The sequence below is a fragment of the Delphinapterus leucas genome, chromosome 16 (assembly GCF_059928025.1).
Source record: "Delphinapterus leucas isolate spDelLeu-1000000601 "Yukka" chromosome 16, BTC_Dleu_Yukka2, whole genome shotgun sequence".
Lineage (NCBI taxonomy): Eukaryota > Metazoa > Chordata > Mammalia > Artiodactyla > Monodontidae > Delphinapterus > Delphinapterus leucas.
In genome coordinates, this window is record NC_143144.1 from 33,215,094 (window position 1) to 33,241,526 (window position 26,433).

A 26,433-nucleotide genomic window follows, 5' to 3' on the forward strand; every position below is an offset into this window, starting at 1 on the left:
TCATCCTCATATATTACAGATGAGGAAACCGAGGCTCCAAGACATTAAAGGCCCTGCCAGAGGCCTGCAGCTTTACCTACCTGCCAAGGACTGTTGGGAGAGAACTTTCTCCTTTAGAACCTTAACTTGCCCTTCTGTAACTTGGGTTGGGGGCGTTTAATAACATTTGCTGTACGTGTGATAGGGAGAGAAGTAAACGAGATGACTGTCTTAAGGTAGTTTCTAACCATAAAAAGCTCTGTAAGACTCTATAATTGCTGTGTGACCTCTTGCAAGTCACTTAACCTCTCGGTGCCTCAATTTTTCTCCTCTGCACAATGGGCTAATAAGGGTACCTACTTGATAGGGTTGTTGTGAAGAGTAAATAAGTTAATATATGCCAAGTTTTTAGAACAGTGCCTGGTACATAAAGAGCAGTGTTGATCAGTATTAATATCATGTATTATTGCTATTATTATTATGTAGAGGGAGCGGGCTGGGAACAGGGGAACCAGCTGAGTCCCTGTGGAAATGCACTTGCAACATCCTGGCCATCCCCGCTCCTTGGCCATGACCCTGTCAGCGCCCCTTCCCTCCACGGGTCCTGGCTCAGCCCTGCCCAGGCACTGGGTGGAGGAGCTGGGGAAGCTGTCAAGGCGACTCCCCTCTGCGAGGGAAAAACAGTCAGCAGCTGGGATTGATCACCCCAGGGCCATCCCCACCCCCCGCAGTGAGGCAAAGCCCATTAGTGTTTTCTTCTCATGGGGGGCAGGGCTGGCAGGGGGGAGCCGCAGCTGGAGGCTGACGGGAAACAGATGTGGTAGAGGAGGGAGGGGAGGGGAAGTGGAGGGTTCTCAGGAGATGGATACCACACAGGTCAGAGCTCAGGGCGCAGTAGAAATAAAGCAACCCCTCTCCACCGTGGGGGGCAGGGAGAGTATGGGGGGACAGAGGCTCTGAGCCCCTCCTCTCAGCTCTTCAAAGGCTCCTGACTGCTGGGGAGCTCGGCAGGGCCACCACCCCCTCTGCCCTCAGCCCAGCTTGCCACTTCCCTGAGGGAGAAGAGCCCTGTGACAGGAGGTTGGGGGGTGAGGCAAGGGGAGACCCGGTCCCAGGCCCCCCTGACTGGCTGAGTGACCTTGCTCAAGTCCCACCTCCTCTCTGGGCCTCAGTCTCCCCGCTGCACACAGTAGGTGCTCAACAAACAAGGGCTGAATGACGAGGAGAAGGAAAAGCAGAGCCACACGCCCTTGGAAGATTCTTCCTCACTGGGCCTGGGAGACTCTGATCCTGAGTGTGGAGACGGGGAGGTGATGGTCAGGGAGGCTGTGCTTGGACTGAGCTTCGCAGGATGGAGACGAAGCAGGAGAGGCCACTGCCAGCCTGGGGGATGGGGGTACGGGCCCGGCATCATGGAAGGGGTGCTAGGGCAATACAGGGGTGCGGCCAAGGAGGCTGGAGCCACACTGGAGAGTTGGGTCCTGGTGGACTTTGGTGCATGGCCTGGGCCCTGCCTCTCTGATTAGGTCACAGAGGTGTGAGAGTCATGAGGACTGAGCCTCCCAGACCCTAGCACAGCCCCAAGCACCATACGTCTGAGCCACTGCAGGAACTGGCCCATTCCCAGCTCCCCTCCCCAGCCAGCCACCCTGACCTGCCCTTGCTGTTCCCCCTGCCCCCGCTTCCCCCAGGCCACTCATCTGTCCCCTCCAGGTTCCATGTTTTCCTCCAGCCCCAAACTTGATCCCTCTTCATGAGTTCCAGCTTCTCTACTGACCTTGGGTAAGTCACTTATGCCCTTTGCCTTAGTTTCCTCCTCTGTAAAATGGGGAGACAATAGAGCTGACCTCATGGGGTGGCTGAGAGGATAAAGGTATAAAGGTATACGCAGAGGAGTGCCTGGCCACCGCACACTGCTGTCACAACTTCCCCAATTCCTGCCAGTCTCCAGTGACTGAGACGCACATACAGCACCCCTCTTCTCTCCTGTGCTCGGAGCCCAGCCCAGCGCTTTGCTCCAGCCCACCCAGTTCAGAGAGCATGAGCTGGGACACCAACGGAGGCCTGCCTGGCCTCAGGGCCGGGCTCCAGACACAGGTGCAAGTTCAACGCCAAGGCACCACTTCCACCTGGGGGCCCTGGAAAGGCCACGTGGCTTCTCAGGACTGCACGTTCCCTCCCAGTGAACAGGACACCCGGTCTAAGGGCAGAGCACACATGAAGGGTGTGCAGGGGCTCAGCAAACGGCACCCGGAGGGTGACCACACCTGCGACTCAGAAGAGGAGTTCTCTGAACGCCAGTTGCTAACCCTGTCTGATGGAATCCTGTCCCTTGGGTTGCAGAGGAAGCTCCTGGAAAGCCAGGCAGCCCCCTGACCTTCGTCTTCCTTCAGAGCCTGCACAGACCTGGCGAGCAGCCGTCAACAAAGTGTGTCCAATGAGAGAAAGTAGGAACCCCTCTGACAGCACGGGCCACGCACAAGGGCCCTGGGGGAGCAGAGTTCAACGAGGGCGAGCGTGCTGACAGTCAGACATTTGGGGAGGTGCTTTTGAACTGGGGTTCCAGACCAACTCAGGAATTGCCAGGAAGACTTCAGGATCCAGGTGCCGTGGCTCCTTTACACTGCCCGCCTTCAGCCCCAGCCCCGACATGCTCCTACAACACTACGTGCATATCACGTGCCCTGTGCCCAGCCACTGGGTCATCATGCCTGTCTTGGCGCTCCAGAGCCTTGGTGTCTCCCTTGGTGCCATTAGGTTGTGGGCCAGGCCCCCTGCACTAAGGAGCCCCTTGTCCACTGGGCTGCATGGCCAGCTTCCCATCTATTTGCCTGTGTGTGACAGTGTGGGTGATGGCAACCATGGAAACCCTTGGGGGCAGGAGGATGAAGAGTCTGCACACAGAGGCAAAGGAGGCCTGCACGAGGGTCATAAAATCACAAAATGTTTCAACCACAAGAGTCCTCTTGGACAACTCCCAGACGCTCCTAGTAGGATAAAGACCAAATTCCATGCCATGGCCTCTGAGCCAGCCCAAGGCAGCCCGGCCCCTCCTTCCGCACTTTGCTTCACCCCTCAGCTCCTCCAGTGCTCGGCTGGGCCCCTGTCCTCTCCACTCTGCACGTGCTGTTCCCTCACCAGAAGCGCACCCTCCCCTCTCTGCCACTCCCACCCCAGTCCCCTTCGTCTGCTGACCCTCCACTGCCCCTCGGAGCTCAGCCTGACGTCACTGCCTCGGCGGATCCTCCCCCATCCTCCTGCCTCCCTTTCCCTGTGGCCTCCTCTGCCCGCCCCCACCCCCCGCCCCCGCTCCTGCCATCCGTCTTGGTGACTCAGCTCACACAGGGAAGGCTCGCCCCAACCCCCGCTCCCCCTACCCCAACTACCTCACCGGCAGTGACCGTGTCTCCCACCATCCCCTCAGCCAGAGCCTGGACTTGGCCTTCAGAAACCTGCTCTCTGTCCGGCTCTGGGGTCCCGCACTCCCCCCAGTCCGGGCCCCGCCTCTCCATCAGGGCCCCTCTGGCTTCCCTTCCCAGCCGTCCAGCTCACAGCCCAGGACCACACTCTTCCAACATCACACCTGACTCTTTGAACTCTTCCCTCTGAAACACTCATCTGGCACACCTCTGTCCCCGAACCCCTGTAACACCATCTCTGGCCCACACCTGTGCAGTGAGCACTACTGGCCAAGTCACAGAACCGGGCTGACGGCTTGGGTGACAGTTATGATCTCGAAGCGCCCCCTGGGCTGGCATGCTGCTTGCCAGTCCGGCTATGTTTCTCTATTAGGTTTGCTTCCTCCCTTGTCCTTCCCCAAGCCCACCACACCCCTCCTCACTCTGACTTTTAGCTGAAAACCTCATGTCCCATTTCACTGAGAAAACAGAAGCCCTGGAAGTGAGGTCCCCCTTCTCTGCCCCATCAAACGCACGACCGTCCCCAATCATCCCCCACCTCCCTCCCTCCTGGGCTGATGATAAGGCATCCCCCTCTTGTCCCTTTATCATCAGCCTTTTGCTTTCTTCTGGGTCATTCTCATTTGCCTATAATGTGCTCCAGGCTCTCCCATCTTCAGAACACCCATCTCAACGCCACCGTCCCTACTCTAGCTACTGTCCCATTTCTCTGCTTCTCTCCACAATCAATGCCCTTTGCAAAAGTGGACAGTGAAGGTATTTCCTCTGCGGCCTGGCCCAGGGAACCTCCACCACCATGGACACTGCCCTGGCCAACAGATCCGCTGTGAATTAACATCTCCCCTCCGCCTCATGTCCGACCTAAAGGGCATCGGCTTCAGTGGGTCTCAGAGCTTGGTGGCAGCTCAAAAAGTGCTCCAGGTAAAAGTGATGCCCTCCAAAGTTTCGGGACCACCTCCTTATTACCAAACCTCAAGGGCCCTTCTCCATGGTCATTACACCTGACATCTCAGCACCAGCCACCCCCTGTACTGCCACCCTCCCACCCCCAGGACTCCACGCTCCTTGGTCCCCCTCCTCGCTGGATGCTTCTCCTCCATCTGACCTCCGAATGCTGGGATTCCACAACACATGGTCTGGGGAATCCCTTCGCTACTTTACCCACATTCTGCAGGAAATCTCATCATTCCCTAAATACCTTTAGGCCAATGGTACCCAATTCCCGGTGAACCACCTTGACTTCTCATACGAGCTTCAGAATAACAAACCCAACTGCCCTCTTGACGTCTAGACCTGGATTTTCAGGAACATCTCAAATGTAGCATGTATTAGAGATCTCTTGCCTTTATCTAGGACACCTATGTCCCATCCCAACTGCCCCCAGCCCAGGCTGCCCACCTTGGTCACGACCACCTCCATCCACTCAGGAGCTCAAGCCAGAGTGTGATTGTTCTCATTCCTGGATTCCTGGCCCCCCCTCACCTTTCACATCCCATCCCGTGATGCTCTGTGTTGGACCCAAATCCAGAGCCACCACCTGAGTTCAGACCTCCTTCGGTTCGCCCGGGACTATGGCCATGGCTTTCCTGCTGGTCTCCCCAGTCTCCCAGCCCCTCTAGGCCAGTCTCTACACACAACCAAAGCAATCAGCTCAAAATGAAGCTGAAAGCCCTGTTGCTGGGGGCTTCCTTGTAGGGCCCCCCGAATTCCTCTGGTGACTGCTCCATTTAGCTCTCCCATATCTCCCACTCCACTCTCCTGTTCCTTCACTGAGCTTTCAGCCTTGAGCATCTCCAGTCCAACAGTCTCAGGGCATTAGCATTTGCTGTACCCTCTTCCCAGGATGACCATCCTCCCTCTGGTGACAGGTCTAGCTTCCTCCCCTGCTTCAGGCCCCAGAGTAAATGCCGCCTCCTCTCTGCAGCCTGCAGTAAGTGAGTGCTGCCTGGGACGAGCTGCCTCAACCCCCTCCCAGCAGGGCAGGCCGGCCCTTGGCCACCAGCCGCGTTGCACAGTATCTGGCACCCAGTATCCACCTTGTAAACATGCGCCAACTGGGCGAAGAACCAACAAAATGCACTTTTCTACAGCATCCCGCCGCCTGCGTATCCCTCTTTGTGTCACGGTTGCAGTTCGTTACTTTCAAAATTCACTGGGGTCTGTGGTCTCAGGGTCTTCGTACAGTTGCCCCTTTATCTTCCTTCCCTTCCTGGAGAAACAAGCCCTCTCCCCCCCACTTCCTATGAGACAAGGAAAGAAAGGGCTAACTTGGATAGATCTGGTCCCATCCCCATCGTCTGAGGCTCAGTAAGGGAAAAGCTCCCCTCCCCCGGTCCTTCTGCCTCACCTGCTCCCGCTCCCCCGCCCCTCGCCCGGCTCACCTGCTTGTGTGGGTACACGTTGATGTGGCACTTGATGCACTCCTGCCCCATATTGGCCCAGGAGTTCCCGCTCATCCATTTTCTCTTGCACTTGGGACACTTGTACTCGCCAAAGCAGCGCTTTTTGCCCTGGTACGGGGTCAGACCCTCGCCTTTGGGGCGTGCCTAGAGGACAGGAAGCAAACACAGGGATTAGGATCCAACAGGCCAAAATGATGCCCCACAGGGGTCCTCATGGTTTCCCTCTTCAGCCTTCATGCCCTGTGTCCCCATGTGCCGGATACCTTTTGTCCTCAGTCCAGAGAACACCAGAGTCACCCTCAGAGCACACATGGGAATCCCAAGGCTGGGAGACTCGTGTGGGGACAGAGAACAGAGGAGATGGTGAGTGGCGCACATCTCTTTTAGATTTAAGGGAGCAAAGTCCTCGATGGTGGCTAGGAACTACTCCTTTAACTCTGCTGTCATGAAGGGGCAGCTGGTGGTCACATGACCTCACACAGGTGCTCTCTGGCCCTGGGTGGTGTGCTTTAAATGGCTACTGAAGAGACAACGCAGGCAGAATACAACCTTGTAAGCAGCGAAAGTGTGTCTCCCCTCACCCCTGCTCCCAGCCATCTGCTGCCTTACCTGGCGGCTATCTGAATTTCCTTTAGACCACCCCAAAGATGGGCTCTCCATTTACAAACATATACACCATATACATACGTACGTGCATCCTTTCTTTTCCCTCACTTGTATGGAGACAGATTATATACTTGGTTCTACATCTTCCCTTTTCACTTAATAATATATCTCAGACATATATATATATAATATTTTCCACCAGATCAGTATAAACAGAGCTGCTGTATTGTGTTTGAGGGTTGCACAGTATTCAAATCTATGCAAGGTTCATAGTGCTTTCCCATCACTACTGCAAATGTCTAGATTGTTTCCACTCTTCTATTGCAAGCAATGCTACTATGAATAACTTTGCATATATGTGTGTATGTACATATATAATTTTGCACAGGTGACAGTACATTTGTTGAATAAATTCCTAGAAGTAAAATTGCTGGGTTGATGGGTATGTACAATTTTCATTTTTAAAGATGACAATTGCCACTACCCGCCTCCATGCCTCCAGCTGCAGGTGTACCAACTTAATGTCCCGTCTCCTCCTGAACAGAGTTTTCATCTTTGCCAACCTAAGAGGTAGAAAATCTTCTCAGAGTAGCTTTGACTTGTACGACATGTATTATGAGCAAGTGAGATTTTTTTTTTTTTAAATACGTTGTCTTCTGCCTTTTTTAAAAAAAATTTATTTATTTATGGCTGTGTTGGGTCTTTGTTTCTGTGCATGGGCTTTCTCTAGTTGTGGCAAGCGGGGGCCACTCTTCATCGAGGTGTGCGGGCCCCTCACTATTGCGGCCTCTGTTGTTGCGGAGCACAGGCTCCAGACATGCAGACTCACTAATTGTGGCTCACAGGCCCAGGTGCTCCGCGGCATGTGGGATCTTCCCAGACCAGGGCTCGAACCCGTGTCCCCTGCGTTGGCAGGCAGATTCTCAACCACTGCGCCACCAAGGAAGCCCAAGAGAGAATTTTTGCATTTAAGAACCACTTGTGTTTCCTTTGTGAACTGTTAGTTCATATACTTTGTGATTTTTTTTTTTTCTGCTGGGGCTTGGTATTTTTCTTGTTGATCTGTAATTGCACTTTATATATTAAAGAAACTGGCTCTCTCCTATATGGTATTTTTTTTTAAGCAGGTTTATTGAGATATGGTTCACGTACCCGACATTTCACCTGTTTAAGGTGTAAAGTTTAATGGGTTTTAGTATATTCACAGAGTTATACAACCATCACTACAGTCTAATTTTAGAACATTTTTCATTACTCCCCCAAAGAAATTCTGTATTCATTAACAGTCACTCACCACCCAACCCCCCACTTCCTCACCATACCCAGCCCCAGGCAACCACTAATTTACTTTCTCTTTCTATAGATTTCCCTACTCTTGACATCTCATACAATAATTGCCCTTTTGTGTCTGGCTTCTTTCACTCACTGTAGTGTTTTTAATGTTCATCCACATTGCAGCATGTATCATTATGTCATTCCTTTTTGGTGCCGAATAATATCCCATTATATGGTCATGCCATATTTTATTTACTCATTCATCAGAGGAAAGACACTGGGTTGTTTCTAATTTTTGGCTATTATGAATAATGCTGCTATGAACATTCATGTACAAGCTGCCTAGTGTTTTAGAAAGTTGAATTTGTTGCCCCATTATTTGAAAGTGCGAGATTTCACATAGAAATATGACCACATTGGTCCAGAATCCTTGCTGGTGATTATCAGCTGAGGTTAAGGAGTGGCCGCCCCATCAGATCGACTGCAATGCATTCTCCGTGTCACCTCTGTTCCGACCAGCTGCGCCCTGCATTATGTCACCTGCTTAGCACTCACAGGATTTGAGTTTGAGGCCGGCTTAAATGCAGGCACTACACTGTGACTGTCAGTCATTCCTAGACTGGCATCCTGAGCATTGCCTGGGAGCTCATTAGAAATGCAGAATCTCAGGCCCCATCTTCGATCCACTGAATCAGAATCTGCATTTTCACAGGAGCCCCAGAGAATTCATACGCTATTAAGTTTAAGAAGTACTGGTCTATGAGATGGTCTGTTTCCATAGTAATGTTTCCTTGGGTATTTGCCTGTTTCTGAAGTAGTGCATGAAAGTTAAGAACACCAGACTCTGGACCCAAATCTTAGCTCTGTGATCCTGGGCGAGTCACTTCACAAGACTAATGATAGGAACTACCACGAAAGACTGTTCTGAGGATTAAGTGAGGTAAAACACTTAGAACAATGCCTGGCAAATCAAACAGGAGTATTAATTATTATTATTTAATAATATAGAACAATAGCGGTATATAAAATAATAATTTCTTCCTTCAGTAATCATGTCTTTTTTGCCCAGCCGCCATTACCACCACTTGGTGACAGCCTACCAGAATTACAGACAAAACCCTAGAAATGGACGTACATGCTGAATGTGTAGATCTAAACTTAGAAAGTGACAACAACGCCGCCCTGGTCTTTTGGGCCCACTGCCTAATGTCTTTTGGATCGTTATTGGCCTTCCTGGAAGCCATGATATCCTGGGGAGAAGACGGAGCTCCAAGGCAAGGCTGGCTCTCGGCATTGGTCAGGTCCATGAGAGAGGCTAGTTATGCCAAGGGGAGCACTCGGCGTGCAGCCAGGGCCCAGGGTCCAGTCAATTTGCAGTAGACAGGCCACCTATGACTCTGAAGGCACTTCGAGTTGTGTTGGTCTCAAGATACGGGGTGTGCAGTGACCCAGCCACTTCTGGTGGCACGTTTTTCTACCTGGTGCCTGGTACCCACAACTTACACAGCCTCCGTTCTGCAGTAATCCTGAAATAAAGTACTAGATGAACTCAGTTTCCTGGTCCCTGTTCTTAAAGGCACTTACATTTTAAAGGGGGACAAGGGATAGGCATGTGGTGCCTCACTGATGGTAGGATTTGAGACTTCTTGGTTGAAGTGGGAAATGTGGGGGCCATCACCAGCCAGACCCACTCTGGGATCTGGTTCTGCAGGCCTCTTGGTTCAGAGACTGATGGGACCTGGCACCTGGCCTCACACAGCTGGGTCCAAGGGCAAGGGTCAAGGCATCTCGGGACACTCAGCGGAGTGAAGGGTGAGGATTGGGGCAAGATTGACAGTTCAGTTCCCAAAAAGTCTCTGCTTCAGAAATGAACAGGAAGGAAAGGTACACAAATAAAAAGATAACGGCATGTGCACCAAAGGGATAAGCAGGAAGGTGAGAGAAGAGCAAGGGGGTGAGTCGGAAAGCATCACCACACCATGTAATTAGAAACCTGGACATTCTGGAGCCTTCCATCAAGGACTGGGAGCTTCTGGGCAGGGACAGGGGCTCCAGGCTCCTGCAGTATCAAACACCTTCAGCGCGCCATTCCCACACTGCTGTCAGGCCAGGCACTGGGAGGGCCCAGCTCTGACACCCCACCACATGATACGTGGCTCAGATCTTAGACTTCAGGGCCAGATGCCAGTGGTGGCATTCTACCTCTGCCTGTGACTATCTGGGGGACCTTCAGCAGAGCTATGCAACCTCTTAGTGACTCGGTTTCCACAGGAACCCAGGATGAGGATAACGGGCCAGCTTTCCCAGCGCTGTTGCAGGGATTTGATGCATTCACGCAGATGAAGGTCTTAGCTCGGTGGGTGGACACTGCAAGTGCTCAGTAACCATTAGCGATTTCAGTAGCATTCGCTTCTGGGGCTTGTGCAGGGAGAGGGAGCAGATGTGTTCCAGGTGATACAGAGGCTGGGGCTGAGACCAATGGCATAAACCATAAGAGGAAAGTCCCAAAGATGGGAGGGAAGCCTGAGTAGAGGGTGGGCTCCCCACCCCTGTGCTGCCGGGGGGTGGGGGGTGGCAAGCAAAATAAGAACAGCATTAGGTGTCTTCACCTTCTGGAATCCTCGGGGGGAGCCAAGAAAGGTAGAGGAAGGCTGTGGAAGCTCTGTGGATGCTGCTGGCAGAGGACAAAGGGAAGAGTGAAGAGAACAGACTTTTACGAAGGACCACCTGTGAGCTAGGCTTTGTGCTACAGCTCCATGGCCTGTCAGGCTCCCATTCAACTCTCCCCATAACCCTGTGGGGCAGGGAATATCATCACCCACTTAACAGATGGTGAAACTGAGGCACGGAGAAGGGAAAGCACTTGCCAAAGAGTTTCTAGTATGTGAGGGGCAGGAGGCCAGGCCCAGCAGGCTTTTCCACAAGGCTACACCCTTTCTGTCTGTCACCCCCAAGTGTGTCCCCACCATGAAGCTGAGGCCTGTGCTCAGGAGAAGAAACCCCCCAGGCCCCAGGGCCTCCAGCTCAGCCTAGCCCAGTGGCTTTGCCCTCCTACGGGTCAGAGGGGAGAGATGCCTGTGGGGCAGGGGCAGAGAGGCAGTGGATGGAGGGAGGGCAGGCCAGCAGGCAGCTCTGGGCAACGAGCAGCAGCTTCCCGGAAGGGCTCAGTCCCATCAGTCTTACGCTTACAGACAAGAGCAGGGCCAAAGGGAGCAGGAATTTTTGACAGAAAGAAGGCTTCTCTGCCCCCCACACTTTCCCCCTGCCTCTCCTCCCAGAAAGGCATGGCCTCTTCTCATAAACGTCAGCATGAAGCAGACAGTGACTACCAATGGCCCTGCAGGGACCACTGCCCATCCCGACTGGGAAGCAGGCCAGGCCTGACCAGGCTCTCCTGACCCGGGTCCCTGCCACACACCCCTCTGGGAAATCACATCTGCCAGGAGCTCAGGCAAAGCTCAGTGGGGCTCAGAAACCAGCCCTCTTAGTACAGACAGGCCCTCTGGGGACCAAAGAGGCCAGGGAACTTGCTCAAGGACACATAGCAAATCAGGGACTGAGCTGAGACGAGGGATCAGGTCCTCTGACCTCCAGATCAGGCTAGAATCACCATGGAGGGGAGCCTGGGAAGTGAGAGATGGTGGCTGGCATGGTGGTGGGAAGGAGGACTTGTGCCAGGGAGTAACCAGGGCAAAGCTGGGCGGGGAGCGGAAGGAGACGTCCGGGCAGCCAGCAGCTTGGGGAGAGATGTAGAGGATGCTGACGCTACCTGGGCACTTTTTCAGGATGGCTCAGTGCCTTCTTCCCAAAGGCTCATGAGGCTTCTTGTGGCTGGACGCTAGGTAGTGAGCTCCCTTTCACTAGGGGTATGCAAGCAGAGAATGGGTGAACAACTATCAGGGACATTGCCAAAGGGACTTTTGCCCTGGTCAGACAATTGGACCAGGTAACTCTGAGGGCACTTCAGCTCTGTAATCCTCCCAACTCTTGTTGCTGGTGAAGGCCAACCAGGCAGGTGTGGAGAGAGAACACTCTCAGACACTGCTGGGGGTGGGCTTGAACAAGTACATTTCCTACTGCATTTTTATAGTGCAACTTGGTAAAGGTTTCAAACTTTAAAAGCTCCATTCCTTCCCTCCCAGCAAATCTATATCTGGGCGACCATCCTAAGGAAATAAAAGATCAGAGGTGCAGACCACAAGGATGTTCAAGGATATCCATTACAGCATTGTTTATGACAGCGACAGGCTGGAAAAAAACTAATGTCTTGGTTCCCTAAATGACGTTACACCCATTGGACAAATGACAACAAAGCCATTGAAATATTTATGAGGTTTTTAAAAAAGGGTTTGGGAAAATATTTTTCAAAGAAAGCAGGATAAGCGATTGAATATAGACTGCTCCCAGAGTAAAACTGTAAAAAGGAAAAATGTGCAAGGAAAGGGCCGACAGGAGATCAGTCAGAAGTGTTCAGAGGTTGCCTCCAGGAGACAGGATGCTCTGCTCTAATTAATGAATTGTCTTGAATGAGTAGGTATGACTTTGATGGAGAGAATTATGATGGTCCATCAGCCGACTCCCTGGCCTGCAGGCCCCTCCTGCCCACAAGGGGGAGCCCTGTGCTTTTCCAAGGTGGTGGGAACCAGACAGAGATGGCAGCTCTGTCCATACTTTTCCCCTGGGGCCTGGGTGCCAGGCAATGGCCAACCTCTGGCTGCTGGTTCTGTTGGACCACGTTCATGTCCGCAGAGCTGCCCTCCCCGCCCCCCCCCCACCATGGAGTGGACTTCCCACCCCCTGGATCCCATTTGCTCCCTCAATTTTGAGGACAGCTGGAAGTATCCACACCTATCACATGACATAAGAGTCTGGCTGGTCACTGTGCCCATCAATTTCCCTGCCCCTGCTTCCTGAAGTCCCACCAGTAGTGAGTCAGGCTTCAGAGTGAAGTTTGTTTTCCTCTTGGCCCCTTTAAGACTGTCTTTTTTTTTTTTTTTTTTTTTTTGGTTGTGTTGGGTCTTCGTTGCTGCGCACGGGCTTTCTCTAGTTGCAGCGAGCGGGGGCTACTCTTCATTGTGGTGCGCGGGCTTCTCATTGCAGTGGCTTCTATTGTTGCGGAGCTTGGGCTTTAGGTGTGTGGGCTCAGTAGTTGTGGCACGTGGGCTCAGTAGTTGTGGCTTGTGGGCTCTAGAGCGCAGGCTCAGTAGTTGTGGCATACGGACTTAGTTGCTCCACGGCATGTGGGATTGGGATCTTCCTGGTCCAGGGACTGAACCTGTGTCCCCTGCATTGGCAGGCAGATTCTTAACCACTGCACCACCAGGGAAGTCCCTAGACTGAGTCTTTTTTGCAGGGAGATGACATTGTCATCTTTGGTAGCTTGAAGGAGAGCATCCCAGGGACGCTGGTCCAGGAGGGGGCAGTGAGATGGGGTGCTCAGGACCTGAGGCCATGCCCTGTGCATCATGGCTCCACACTGGCTTCTGCCCCAGGACGCATGGCCTCTGCTCCCTGGATCACGGTTTTGGCTATGGGCCCCAGCTGCAGGCCCCAGCTGCAGGCCTCAGCCCCAGCCCTGGCCACACCACCTCTGCCTGCCTGTGCCCGGCCGAGCTCTGGGACACAGTAATAGCCAGACCCCCTTTGTACAATCACCTTATGAGTCGAGTATGCTTAGTCTCAGGTTTCACGTGAGAACGCCGAGGCACGAAGAGGTTAAGTAACTCACCCAAGGCTATACTACCAGCAGGTGGTAGAGTCTGGACTTGAACCCAGGCTGCTGACTCAAGCCCATCCTCTCAATTGCCCCGCAGTGTGCGAAGATGATATTAAGATGAGGAACCCACCCAGCCAGGATGGTGAGAAACAGGAAAGTGTTGCTACTGTCACAGGCCCTGGCATGCTGGGTGGCCCGGGGGGCATCCCTTCCCCTCTCTGGGCCTCAGTTTCCCCATCTCTCGAATGAGTGTGGCACTGACCACTGGGCAGGCTCACTTTCCTCCCTGAGGCCCATAGGACAGCCTGGCAGCCGCCCTCACGCTCCCATTCTGCCAGGGAATACTAGGCTGACCCCACAGCGCGTCCAGCTGAGAGGCACTGGCCGAGCCAAGAGAAGCAAGGGAGGAAACAAGGAACAGATGGGCTCCTTGCTGGATCCCTGTGCCCCCTGTCTGCATGCTCTCCTGTGGCCAGGTGGCCGAGGTGATCCTGGCCTAGAGTCGAGAGGGAAAGAGCCCTGGGTTTGAGATGCCCTTTCCATAGATGAAGACACAGAGAACGAAGGGCCCAGGACTCTTTGTGCGTCCCTGCTGGCCCTTCCTGGAAGGCCCAAGAGGGTTCTGGGGACCCTTTCTAAGGGCTGGGGGCTCTCCCTGGAGGAGGCAGTGCCCCTCTCCCAGAGCCTCCTCTCTTGAGCCCCCCTTTCTCAGGCCCACAGGTACCCCCTTGCCCTCCGTGCTATCTCTCCCCTCAAGCCTGGACCCATGGGGAGTAAACAGGGGCTGTGGTCAGAGGCCGGGGCTCAGCCCTGGCTCTCCCAGGCCCAACCTGGAACTTCATCTGCCAAGTGTAGGAGCTGGGGCGCTAACATTTCACGAGCACCTACTATGGGCCAGTCACTTGCCAACCTGTCACTCCAAAGCTCTTCCATTCTATGGGAGAGCAAACAGAGGCCCAGAGAGGGCCTGTGCAGGGCCCCACAGCCGTGGAGCCAAGACTTGAACCCGGTCCGCTGACACCACAGCAACACCCCCCACCTCATGCACAACCGCTCCTGAAATGGTTGTGGGAAAATGAGAGAACAAGCCTGCTCCTAGGACCACGACTCCACCCCTGAGCTCTGACCCTTGGCTACCACTGCAATTATTCATTCATTCAACTAACATTTATTGAGCACCTGCTCTGCCCCGGGCTCTGTGGAACATTCCAGGAATATGGAAATAAGCAAGACAGATGAGGAATGCTCTCACAGTCTGGGGCCTTCCAAAGGGATCAGCCCTGTGTGACCCTTTCACCAAGCGTGGTCCACACCTGTCACAGACACCCTCGGACACACATTTTCAGGCTCCGGCCCAAGTCAGACTCACACCTGCAGAAACACTCTTGGACCCACATCCTCAGGCAGAGGCTGCTCTTCACCCAGTCCTCCTAGGTGACAGGCATGGGGCCAATGCAGGACACGTGAAATGATCTCTAATCAATGCAACAGCCCTATGAAATCAGCACTCTGAACCCTACTGACAGATGAGGAAACTGAGGCTGGGGACAGGGGTAGCACTTGCCCAAAGTCACAGAATCAGTAAGCGGTGGGGCCCGCATTGGAGCCAGGATCCGGGCTTAAGCCTGTTCAGTGCCCGGACCCATTTCCCCTGCGCCCTGTGACAATGCTTTAGCCGCCCTCCAAAGACCTCCACACTCACGTGTCCACACACATGACCCGGGGAGGTGGGCAGGAGGGCTGCTTCAGCCTCTGCAGCCTGGTCCCGGCAGCTGCGGGCTCGGCGGAGGCCCCAGAGGAAGCAGGCGATCAGAGGGACAGGTGGGCTGGACCCCGTGGCCTGCAGGCTGCTGGGAGGGAGGAAGGACGCGGCAAGAGGTCCCCCTGGGTTTCCTCCGGAGTCTCAAGGGCCCCCTTGTCTGAGCACAGGCGTCCTGGCCCCCTCCCCCAGGCCCCCTCCCCTTTTCTGGGTTCCTGCCGCAGCCCAGCATGAGCCCAGAAGGCCCAGCCTCCCCATTGCCCCTCCCGGCCCGTTCCCAGCCCAAAGCCACCGCAAAAATGCCATCCTGATTCCACAACACTAGGGTTTGTCCAAGTGCAGGGGAACAATGACGCTTTCACAGTGCCAGGAAAAGGTCTCAGGAAAACCCTGGGGAGGGGGCATGGAGTGGAAGTGTGGAGACAGGGAAAGGGCTGAGATGGAGAGGAGAAGACAGGGGGAGGCTGGGAGGCAGGGGCAGAGCAGTCAGGAGTCAGGGGTAGGGAGCCAGGAGACTGAGAAGACGGGAGGGCAGGCGGGGGGAGGAATGACAGACGAGGGGAGAGAGGAAGCGGGGAAACGAACCAAAAAGGAAGGAGAAAACAGATACAGGAGGGACGCCCCGACAGAGGCCAAGAAGCCCCTCCAGGACCCAGAGCTGTGTGGAGGCCCCTGGCACCCCCCAGGCCTCTGGGCACTGTGCCCCTAGGAGCCCCTCCCCGCCACAGGAACCCCTCTCTACGAATCCCACCCCAAGGCCAGGCAATTGGAATTGCTCTGAGGCAGAACTTTTTGGAAAGCAGAGACTTTGTAATCACATGAACAGCCACTCCCTAAGCTATCTGCTTCCTGCTTCTGGCTTTCCTCCATTAGCAAACCGCACGGATCAGAGCTCAGGGGCGGGAAGGGAAGGGGGGGGGCGTCCAAAGGGGTGGAAAACATCCGAATCAGAGCGATTGCAAAAGGCCTGGGTTTTCCTCCCCTCCTGTGACTGAGGAGGGAGACAGCTATCACTCGTCCTGCCACCGCCGTAGGGAGTGGATGTGGTGGACGGAAGATCTGCAACCACCATGCGGTTGGCCGAGAGCTGGATGCAGCCCTGAAAACCATTTGTTCTCCTGAGCGGGTTCCCGGGTCCCTGCTCATCCCTGTTTGGGTGGCCTGTTCACCCAGCAAACCCTTTCTTCTGACTGTGCTTCCTCCCCAGCCGTGGCCACAGCCCGGGTCCAGTCAGGCTGAGTCACCCCCAGGTACTTTAATGGCCAGGCTCCCCAGACTTAGGTAAAACACTCAAGGCTTTCAGACCCTTCCCCAGCTGACCTCACCTTCATCGTTGCTGCTCCCTCCTACAAAACTCATGCTCCAACAAATACAACAAAACCATCTCCTGCGAAGGACATGCCCCGCTCTGCCCCCATGCCTTGGCTTTTGCTGTTACCTCCGCCCCGAACATTTCTCCACCTGGTGAACGCTCATGTATCCAGGGCCAAGCTCCAAGGCCACCCCCTCTGGCCTCCCCCATCCCAGACAGGGTTAACTGCCCTCCTCAGGGTGCTCACGCCACTCTGAGTCCCAGTCTCGAGCGCTAGCTGACAGCCCTCCCACTGCCTCCCCCAGAGAAGGCCCTGGCTCCCTAAACTCCCAGGGGACTTTGTGGTCTGCACCACTCGCTTGGCTGTGGGTCATGTCCCGCCCTGACCCGGCCTCCAGCATGCCAGAGATTTCATCCTGAATGTAAAGAACTTTTGAAAACTGCTGTTTCTTCGGTCTTGTTTCCCAGTAGTCCCTGAGTGTGCGGGGGCCACGCAGGGCCCTCTACATCTCCTCGGGGCATCCTGGGTGGGGCTCAGAGCACATCGACAGCTGGAGGGGACAGTGGTATGGGCAGTGCCGGTGATGGGTGAGGTGTGTGGGCCGGAGTTGGGGTCACGCAAGCAGGAGGTAGCAATGCTGGGGCTGGCTCACTGAGGACACTCCTCCTGGGCTGCGCTGAGCACCCTGGAGGGCCGCCTCAGCCCACCAGCGCCATTTCCACAGACTGTCTGGTCCCTGGCTCTGCGTCTGAGGCCATCCCTGGTGAGGCCTGGCCAGACATGACCCGGCTGGATGTGGCTGTAACCAGCCCAGCTCCATCTGGCTGGAGGGAGGCTCTGCACCAGTCCTGGGGGCAGAGCTGGGGGCAGGAAGGCGGTGGGTAAGCCTACAGTGATGCTTTGGGTGTGAGGGTCACAGCCCTGGGAGGAGAGGACAGGGGAACTCAGCTCAAAAATAGCGATGGGGGAAGGGTGTGGAGGGTGGCCAAGCGCCAGAACAGAAATCTGATCTGCCCTGGCTGATGAAACGCTGAAGTCGGCAGTTTGGGGCCACTCTGGCAGGAGCTGGGGCTGAGGCTCCCACGGCTGCCTGGTGAGAAGTTGCAGGCCCAGCTTCCAGCCTCGGCTCTGTCCTCACATCAATTGCTCCTCTCCCTGGGCCTCCATCTCCTCCTCGGCTCACAGGGGGTAGAAAGAGAAGCAAGCTGTCCACCTCTGAGAACTTTCATCAGGTGAGTGCTGGAGTTTGAGACACTTAGGAGATGGCGACAGCCACAGGCGGGAACTGCCCGTGGGGAGTGTCCACTGAGTGCCGCGCCGGCCATGCGCCTGACTTGTAGGTGGCTTCATTGTGACCCTGTTTCCAGATGAGGCAACAGAGGCCCAGAGAGGTTAAGTCACCTGTCCAAGGTCACAAAGCAAGTCAGTGGCAGGCCTTTGATCCCAGTCTACCTGGCTGTCACCCAGTTCCCTCGCTGCCGAGTGAGGGTCAGAAGGCTGTGGACTGGTTTCAAGGTCGTCTGTGGCAAGTGTAATTGGGCAGAGCAGGGGTTAAGAGGCTCCTGGAGGCCAGCCCAGGCGTCTGCCCGCTTTTACCATGGTTCCACGGTGTTGGCCGGTCCTGAAACTCAGAGAACGGGCCTTGGGGAGGAGGGTGCACATGGCTGTAAATGCATGTGTGTTTGTGTGCGTACAGGCATACGTGTACCTCTCACGGTCACTGCAGGGCAGCAGACCATGGCACAAATCTACCCGTGTTCTCCCCTTCAGGGTTGGGGCCTGGCAGAGGAAGAGCTGCCCTTCTGCGACTTTCTAGGGGGTCACGGCGAGGAAGCCAGGCACTTCCCACCCACACAGCCCAGGCTGCAGTTGACCTTGCTTTTTCACCCAGGGGCAGGAAAAGTGTGCAAAACCATCCCTCCCCCACCGTCTCCAAGAGCAGGGGTGCTCAGCACAGCGGGCTCTGTAGCAGTCAGGAGGACGGAGCTGTGCTGTACAGCCCCAGATGGTCCAATACCCTCCCTGGGCACAGCTGTAAAACCCTTACAGCTCCTGCCACGTGCAGTGTTACCTTCACCAGCCATTCCATCCTCCCTACAACCCCTACAGATGAGGAATCCAAGGCACAGAGAGGTTGGGAGATTTGCCTGAGGTCACACAGCCGGGAAGCAGCAGAGCTGGGATGCAAACCCAGGTCGGGCTCACTCCCACAGCACCACAGCACCTCTGCTATGGTCCCCGGCTCCGACCTTCCGGGGTGTCCTCGCCCTTGTCTGTGGGCAGCCCCACGTAACAATAAACCTGCTCGTGTGCCGAGAAGGGAGGGGAGGGGAATGTGCCCATTACAGGAGCGGGGCTGGCTGGTGGTACTCGTTCTCACACCACCTCTGCACGCCAGTCCCACTAACTGGTATACCTCATCTCCCAACAAAATCCCGTGGAAGCTGCACTTCCCCCTGGAAGCCTTCCTTGACTGCTCCTGCTTGCAGGGACCACTCTGTTCTCGGCCCCCTCTGCAGCTCATCTCATGCGCTCTGTGCCCACTATACTCCTGTGAGGGGAAGCAGTGCACACATGCCCCTTTGTCAGGGTTCTGAGGCAGCTCCTTTAAAGTGCTGACGGTGGTGTGAGCCAGGCAGGCACGGGACCTGCCCTCACGGAGCGTTTGTCCCAGAAGAGCTCTGGTGTGGGAGCTGGGCTGACCAAGCTATGTGCTTTCTGTCTCATTTAATCAGCACAGTAACCCCACCACACACAGTATAGCAATATCCATCCATTTTCCTTACCAGGAAACCAAGGCTCACTTCCAAAGCCACAGAGCTGCGAAGTCCACATTCCATCTTTCTGACTCCAGAAGCCCAAGCTCTTAATTCTGGAGCACAGGTTATTACTCACACTTGAGCGTGCATCAGACCCATCTGTGGGGATCGTTATCACACAGGCTGCTGGCCCCGTCCCTAGAGCTCTGGAATCAGTAGGTCTGAGGTGGGCATAAGACTCTGCATTTCTACAAGTTCCTGAGTGACGCTGAGGCTGCTGGCCCAGGGACCCACTTTGGGAACCACTGCCTTAGGTGATACTGATAACAGTCTGTTAAAGTAGGAGTGTCAATCACATACTGTCTTTTCCACACTGCCCCCTTCCCTCATGCCCATTCTACAGCCCAGGAAACAGAGGTACAGAGAAGGCAAGTAACTAGCCCAAGCCATACAGGAAGATAGGGTCGGAGCTGGGAATGGAGCCCAGGGCTCCTCACCCCAGCAACTGGTCTGGATGCAGGACAGTGAGGCTGCTAGGCTTAGCAGGACAACGGCCCAAGGTGAGGAGAAGGGCCATCCCTTTAAAAGTGGAACTGGTGGTGGAGGTGGTGGTGGGGTGCTGGGGGAGGGCTGGCCTGGCTCTCCTGGCCCAGTCCCAAGCCTGTGACTCCTCGGCATCTGGAAAGCATCACAAGGAACAATGGAGGGAGCAGGGGGCCTGGCTGCTCGGGGGCTCTGGCCCCCGACTGTTCAGGAAAGCAAAGGAACTGGGGCCCTGCAGCCCTCTCCCACACACACACCCCCCACCGCTGTTTGCTTTGGCCCCGGCACACATATATCCCAAGGGGCCCAGCTGTCAGGAAAATTCAGCCCCGGAACTACAGACCTGGGGGCCGGTGGCCAGGTTGGGTGCCCAGGAGCTAGGCGAGAAGTCAGGAGGCACCGGCCAGCCCAGCTCCCGCTCAGTGGGCAAGACTCCTGTATTACTGTGGCTCCCTGGGCCTCAGTTTCCCCCCAGGAAGCTCAGGTACCACCCCGCCTGGGCTGGCTGCTTACCGTGTACTGGCACGGATCTGACCAGCTCGGTGCCTTGGCCCACGTTGCCCCCAGGGGCCCGCTTGTCCTCTGCAGGCCAGTGGGGGCCAAGCAGCCAGCCGTGGAGCGGGGAAGAGATGGGGACAGTTACTGGGTGCATTTACCCCGCCTGCCACCAGCTCTTCCACTCACGCCCTCAGCACATATGCACTGAGCACCCACTATCTATGAGGCACCAGAGCAGAGCGGTTAACAAGACAGATGTAACGCCGGACCCCACGAACTTACAGTCAGGTGGGAAAGGAAAAACGCCAAGTATCTCATTCAAATAATTATAGCCGTGATGAAAGCTATGAAGGAATGGGATGCTACGACAGAGACGACTGACAGGGATCCCGTCTTCAGAGAGGGAAACACTACTGTGGGGTCTGTCCCAGCCTCCAATGTTTCACAACTTAAACTGTAAAGTGGGTGTTTCTTTTTTTTTTAATTGTTATACAAATTCTAAAGGTTACTTTCCATTTACAATTATTACAAAATATTGGCTATATTCCCCAAGTTGTACATTACATCCTTGAGCCTATCTTACACCCGGTAGTTTGTACCTTCCACCCCACAACCCCTATTTTGGCCCTCCCCCATACTGATAACCACCCGTTTGTTCTATCTGCAAGTCTGCTTCTTTCTTGTTATATTTACCAGCGTGTTGTATTTTTTAGATTCCACATATAAGTGATATCATACTGTATTTGTCTTTCTCTGTCTGACTTATTTCACTTAGCATAATGTCCTCCAAGTCCATCCATGTCGCTGCAAATGGCAAAATTACATTCTTATGAAATGGCTGAGTAGTATTCCATTGTACGTGTGTGTGTGTGTGTGTGTGTGTGTGTGTGTGTGTGTGTATAAAACCATATCTTCTTTATCCACTCATCTGTTGATGGACACTTAGGTTGCTCCCATACCTTGGCAATTGTAAATAGTGCTGCAATGAACATTGGATTGCATGTATCTTTTCGAATTAGTGTTTTTGTTTTTTTTCAGGTATATACCCAGGAAAGAAGCTGCTGGGTCATATATGAATAATAACTCTAGTTTTAGTTTTTTGAGAAAACCCCATACTGTTTTCCACAGTGGCTGCACCAATTTACATTCTAAGGTGGGTGTTTCTTAACACACCCCACCCCTACCCCAGTCCCAGCATGCTGCCAGCAATGTGCTCTGTGACCTGGGACAAGCCCCTTCGCTGCCTGGGTCTCAGTTTCCCCATCTGTCAATGAGAACATGACAGGAAAGGCGAATACTTCATCTTGCGTGTCCAATTACTTGCTATCGGAGCACTTTGTTAAGAAAGATGCTGTAGCAGCATCCTAGCTTGATAGGCAAGAATAATGTAATTTTGGTGCTATCTGCCTTGACATGGCCGTGGGCTGGGGGTGACGGACACACAGGACTTGTGTTGGCATTCCAGGCCTAGGCGATCCCCAAAGATCCTTCCTGTGCAAATGTTCCACAAGCAGACAGCACACAGGCTGAAGAAGCAGACAGTGGTTGAGTCTGGCGTGGCATGAGCCTTGGCTTGCCCTAAGGCAGAAATCACTGCTTCCTTCCACCTCTGGGCCTGTAACAGATGCTAGTCTAGCCCCGCCGGTGCCACATGGTTTCAGAAACACTCCTCTTCCAGCCAGCCTTCCTGGCAGACATCCCCCTGGGTCGCAGTTTGCCCCCTGTACTTTGTGAATCTCTGTAGGAAGCACTGAGGTACCCCACTCAGTCTGTGAGCCTGTTGCCTTCTCCCAGGCCCCTCCCCAGGGACAGAGACCATGTAGGATTCCTCTCTCATCCTCAGGCCCAGCATGGGTCTGGCGCAGAGAAGGGAGCCTCTGGGGAGGAGGTAAAGGACAAAGTGATCATTTTGGACATGACCATCATCCTGAAATAAGTAGCTAGAGGAGAAAGTCAGGAGGGCTGGGGAGGCATGGGGAGGGGGGCAGGCAGCAGGCTGGTGACTTCCTGAACAAGCATGCCGCCGATGTTCCTGGTCCTCAGTGTGGCTATTGTCCCTGCCGGTCCGGAGAGCGGGCTCAATAGGGCCTCTGTCCCTCCTCGGGCAGGCTGGCCGGCTCAGTGGCGTCCCACCCGGGCAGCTGGGAGGCAAGGGCCGACACTTCCTGTCCCTGCCGCCGAGTGTTCCGAGGGGCAGTGAGAGGGGAGGGGACCCTCAAGACAAGCACCCATCTATGTCCCCCAGGGGAGGGCTGCCCAGCTGGGGGAGGAGGCGGGAGAAGGGAGAGCGGAGCTGGGGATGTGCTCACCCCTCTGCCTCATCCCCTCTCCTCCAACCAGCGCTGCCTCTGAGCCGGAGCCATCAGGGGAGCCACTCTGGCGCCCCTGCTGTTGCTCAGACAGGCCAAGCACATCCTCGCCTCATCTCAGGGCCTTTGCTCTTACTGTCCCCTCGGCCAGGAGTGCCCTTCCCCCAGATCTCCGCATTGTTCGTTCCCTGCTTCATCTACCTCTATTCAAGTTGCTGCTGCCTCAGGGAGACTGTCCCAAACAAGCCTTCTGAACACAACCTAACACCACAGCGCATACATCTGCATCTACGTCTTTACCGTAGGTCGTCCCACACCACGTGAGCTGCATTCTTCCCTTGTCTTTCCTGTTCACTATGGACTGTCCCCAGTGCCTGGGGCAGTGCCTGGCACACCGTAGGTGCTCCATAAAGACATACTAAATGAACAGATAAAAGTAACACACTTGAACATCCATCTACACACCGAGAGATGTGCTCTGGGAGAGCAGAGCCCTGTGTGTTGGGGGCATGTGGCCAGGGTGGCTGGGGAGGAGGCCCCGGGAAGTACAGGAAGAGCCAGGTGAAGATAAAGCGGAGAGGGATCCACGTGGACCGGGCAGCTTGCGCAAAGGGCTGGGATGGCAGGAAGCGTGGAGGGCTTAAGGATTAGAGGCCAGCGGAGGCCAGCCCACACCGGCCCTGGGACCACGCTGCCGAGCTGGATTTTAGCGTGGGAGTCAAGGGAAGTCAGGGAAAGATTTAAAATCAGCGGTGGCAAGGTTAGCCTGGCATTTCAAGAGGTCTCTGGCTGCGTTTAGAGAATGGATTGAATGGGGGGAGGGGCACATGGAACATGAGGACACTTGGGGGCTGCAGCCACATGGCTAGTGAGAGGCGATGGTATGGTCTGGGGAGGGGTGGCAGAGAGGAGAAAGGTGCAGGGACTCCAAAGACAGACAGAAGGTACCGTCCACAGGACTTGGGGTGGCCCTGGGGGAGGGTGAGCCAGGGGTCAAGCCTCAGCCATCCTGCCTGGCTGTGAGGGCTGGGCCAGGGTCCCCCCCTCTGCTGGTGACAGACCTGGCTCTAACTGGGGGAGGGCAGGGCAGGGGGAGGCGATGGACGGAAGGAGGACTGGGCAGCAGGCAGCAGTGATGGATGGAACAGCCTCGTCATAACTACCTGCCCAGCTCCTTCCCAGGCCCTGCCCTCAGAAGTCAGGAGTTGCCCATAAACCTGTCACCTGAGCCTGTACAAGCTGCCCCCCGGGGGAGGGGCCACCACAGGTCTGATGTGGAGGGGGAGCCAGATACCCTGGTGTGGTGCTGCAATTACACACACACACACACACACACACACACACACACACACTCCCCTGCAGGTGAGCAAAAGGCTCTCATTACAGGAAGGAGCAAGCTAGAAACGCCGGGCCATGAGCTCTCAGGTTCAAGGCTTGACCACAGTCTCGAGTTGCCTCCTAGGCCCTGGAACGACTCTTCAGAGCCCAGAAGGAAGAGTCAATGGAAGAAGTGCTGAGTCTTAAAGAGGGATAAAACTCAGGAGGAAGGGAAAGAAGCTGGAGTCGGAGGGAAAGGTGCCCTGGGTTCTCTGTGGTCCAGCCTCTCAGTGTGCACAGCAGGTTAGATTAGCAGGGTCTCCAGGGCAGGCAAGGGGACCTCCAGCATCACACAGCCCATGAGGGGCAGGACAGAGCTCAGATGTCCCCAATCCAAGTCCAGTGCTAGGGGAAAGCCTGAGGCCGATGCAGACAGGAAGGAGTGGAGGGCACTTCCAGAAGCTCTCCCAGCACCTCCTCAGCCCTGGGACCCGGCCATGCTCCCTGTGAGGGTCTCTCAACCCCAGAGGAGCACCATGCCACCTGATACCAGCCACATCCCCAGGAGGGCACGTCTTCTCGCCAGGGTTGGCACCAGGGCAGTACTCAGCTCAGGGACCCAAGGCAAGCCCCCCAGAAGCCCAGTGTCTCCAGTCCCTGAAGCCCACCCACATGTGCTCCTATGGGTCCTGGCCCATCTCTCCCACCCCTGCCTCACTCCCAGCAGCCCATAAGGTCAGAATCGCGGGAGTGGAAGGAACGGTGTGGGAGACTGGCATGTGAAAGCCATGGAGAAAAGCCTTCTTATTCTGCCCACAAAAGGGCAGTGAGCTTGGGCCCTGAACTGAGCCTGGGCGGGCACGTGTCTGCAGACTGCAGGTGCTCACGTAGCGCCCAAAGGAATGACAAAGGAATGACACGCACAGGTGTTTCTCCGGGGCACACACCTTAAGATGAGCTGCCACCTCCATTTTCAGTCAACTGACAGGGAAGCAGGTGGTCAAGAGGGTAGCAGAGACTCCTTAAGCCTGTCTGGGACCCAAGGGAGGCGTGTTCACTGAGCTTCCCATCAACCTGGCAGCTCCCTGGGGCCCAGCAGTGGCAGAGCCTCTGTGCGGGCATGTGCACTGCATACTGGAGAGGGGTGTGTGTGCAGGGCGCACACTTGGAGCTCCGGGTATGTGCGCCATGTGTGTGGCTGCACACAGCCCCTCGCTCTGCACCCAACTCTACAAGCTGCAGTGGGCCAGGGAGAGGTCAGGGAGGTCCAGGGCTGGGCAACCACAGGCAGCTCTGGATTTCTCAAATCCATCAAAATAACTTCATGGAAAACTGGGAGAATCATGCTGAAGGAAGAGAAAAATGCAACCACTTATCTCTCCTGGAAAATGTCTTTCTAGTCCCTGGCCACTGTCTATCCCATGACCCCACATCCTCTCAGCCAGCCAAGTGCCAAGTGAAAGAGCTCTGGCTGTGCAGCTCTGAGACCTGGGTTCGGATCCTGGCTCTGCCATTACTGGCGGCAAGAGCTTAAGGAGGTTTCTAAACCTCCCTGAGCCTCGGTTTCCCATCGCTCAAGTGGGAATCATAGTATCCATCGGGTGGGGAGTTGAGAAGAGTTCATGAGCTCATGAATGCAAAGTGCCTGGCACACAGTTGGAACTCAGTAAATGGTAGACCTCATCGCCTTCCTCGGCATCATACGGACACTTGTCTGAAATTTCACATGCCCGAGGCCTTTATACTCTTTCCCCTCTATCTTGCCAACTTTCTGAAAATCCAGGAAAGTCTCTGGGATCCCAAATTTCATCCTCTCAGCGAATATAAATAAACCCACTCAGTCTCCCTCAACAAACACATAGTTGCTGTTCAGAGCCTGGCTCATTGCTGATCATGAGGAACTGGCAGTGGGTGAGGCTGGCCTCTGCCCCTTCCTAGCACATCAGCTTTGCCCATAGAGGGTCTCGTGTAATCCTTACAGTAACTGGGAGTTGCAACGCATGGGCCCAGAGAGGAGAAGGGACTTTCTCAAGGTCACACGGTGAGTAAGTGGCGGCCCCAACCTACACCTGCCTGTTCCTAGCTCCCCCTCTTCTTCCTGGTCTCTGAGCCTGCCGTGTGCTGGCGCGTGTGGCACCAGTCCTGGGGCAAATGAAACAGAAGGCGGTGTGGTCTGGCCGGCAGGAAACAGCCAGGGGAGGTCGCGTGGGGCAGGGAGAGCCGCTCTTGGGCCTGGTGAAATCCACCAGGCTACAGGCTGTGAATGCGGGATCCTGAGTCGCAAGACTGGTCCCTGTCCCTTCAGGGGGACCCAAAAGTTGACTGGCTGCTATAGCAGGTTGATGATTCTGTGCAAAAAGCAAGGCCTTAGAAGGATGGGATGGAAGACACATGCAGTAGCTGGACGCTTAGTGAGGAGGCCTGGGTTTGGGCACCAGCTCTACCAGGCAAGTGACCTCCTATTTCTGGGCCTCAGTTTTCCCATCTGGAGCCAGGGTGTGTGTGGGTTTAGAGGAGATGCTTTGGATGCAATAACCT

The 26,433-nt window shown here is 55.1% G+C and overlaps 1 protein-coding gene across 3 annotated transcripts in view; it reads right to left on the reverse strand.

Moving 5' to 3' along the window:
• ZCCHC24 (zinc finger CCHC-type containing 24) overlaps positions 1 to 26,433 on the reverse strand; it is a 70,118-nt gene that overhangs the window by 14,387 nt on the left and 29,298 nt on the right. For 2 of the 3 annotated variants that reach the window (XM_089897769.1, XM_022590995.2), the window contains exon 3: positions 5,780 to 5,944. In XM_089897769.1, the coding sequence (XP_089753895.1) occupies positions 5,780 to 5,944 (165 nt within the window). Of the gene's footprint in view, positions 1 to 5,779; positions 5,945 to 26,433 lie in introns of those variants that run through there. The other variant, XM_089897770.1, reaches the window with a different exon arrangement.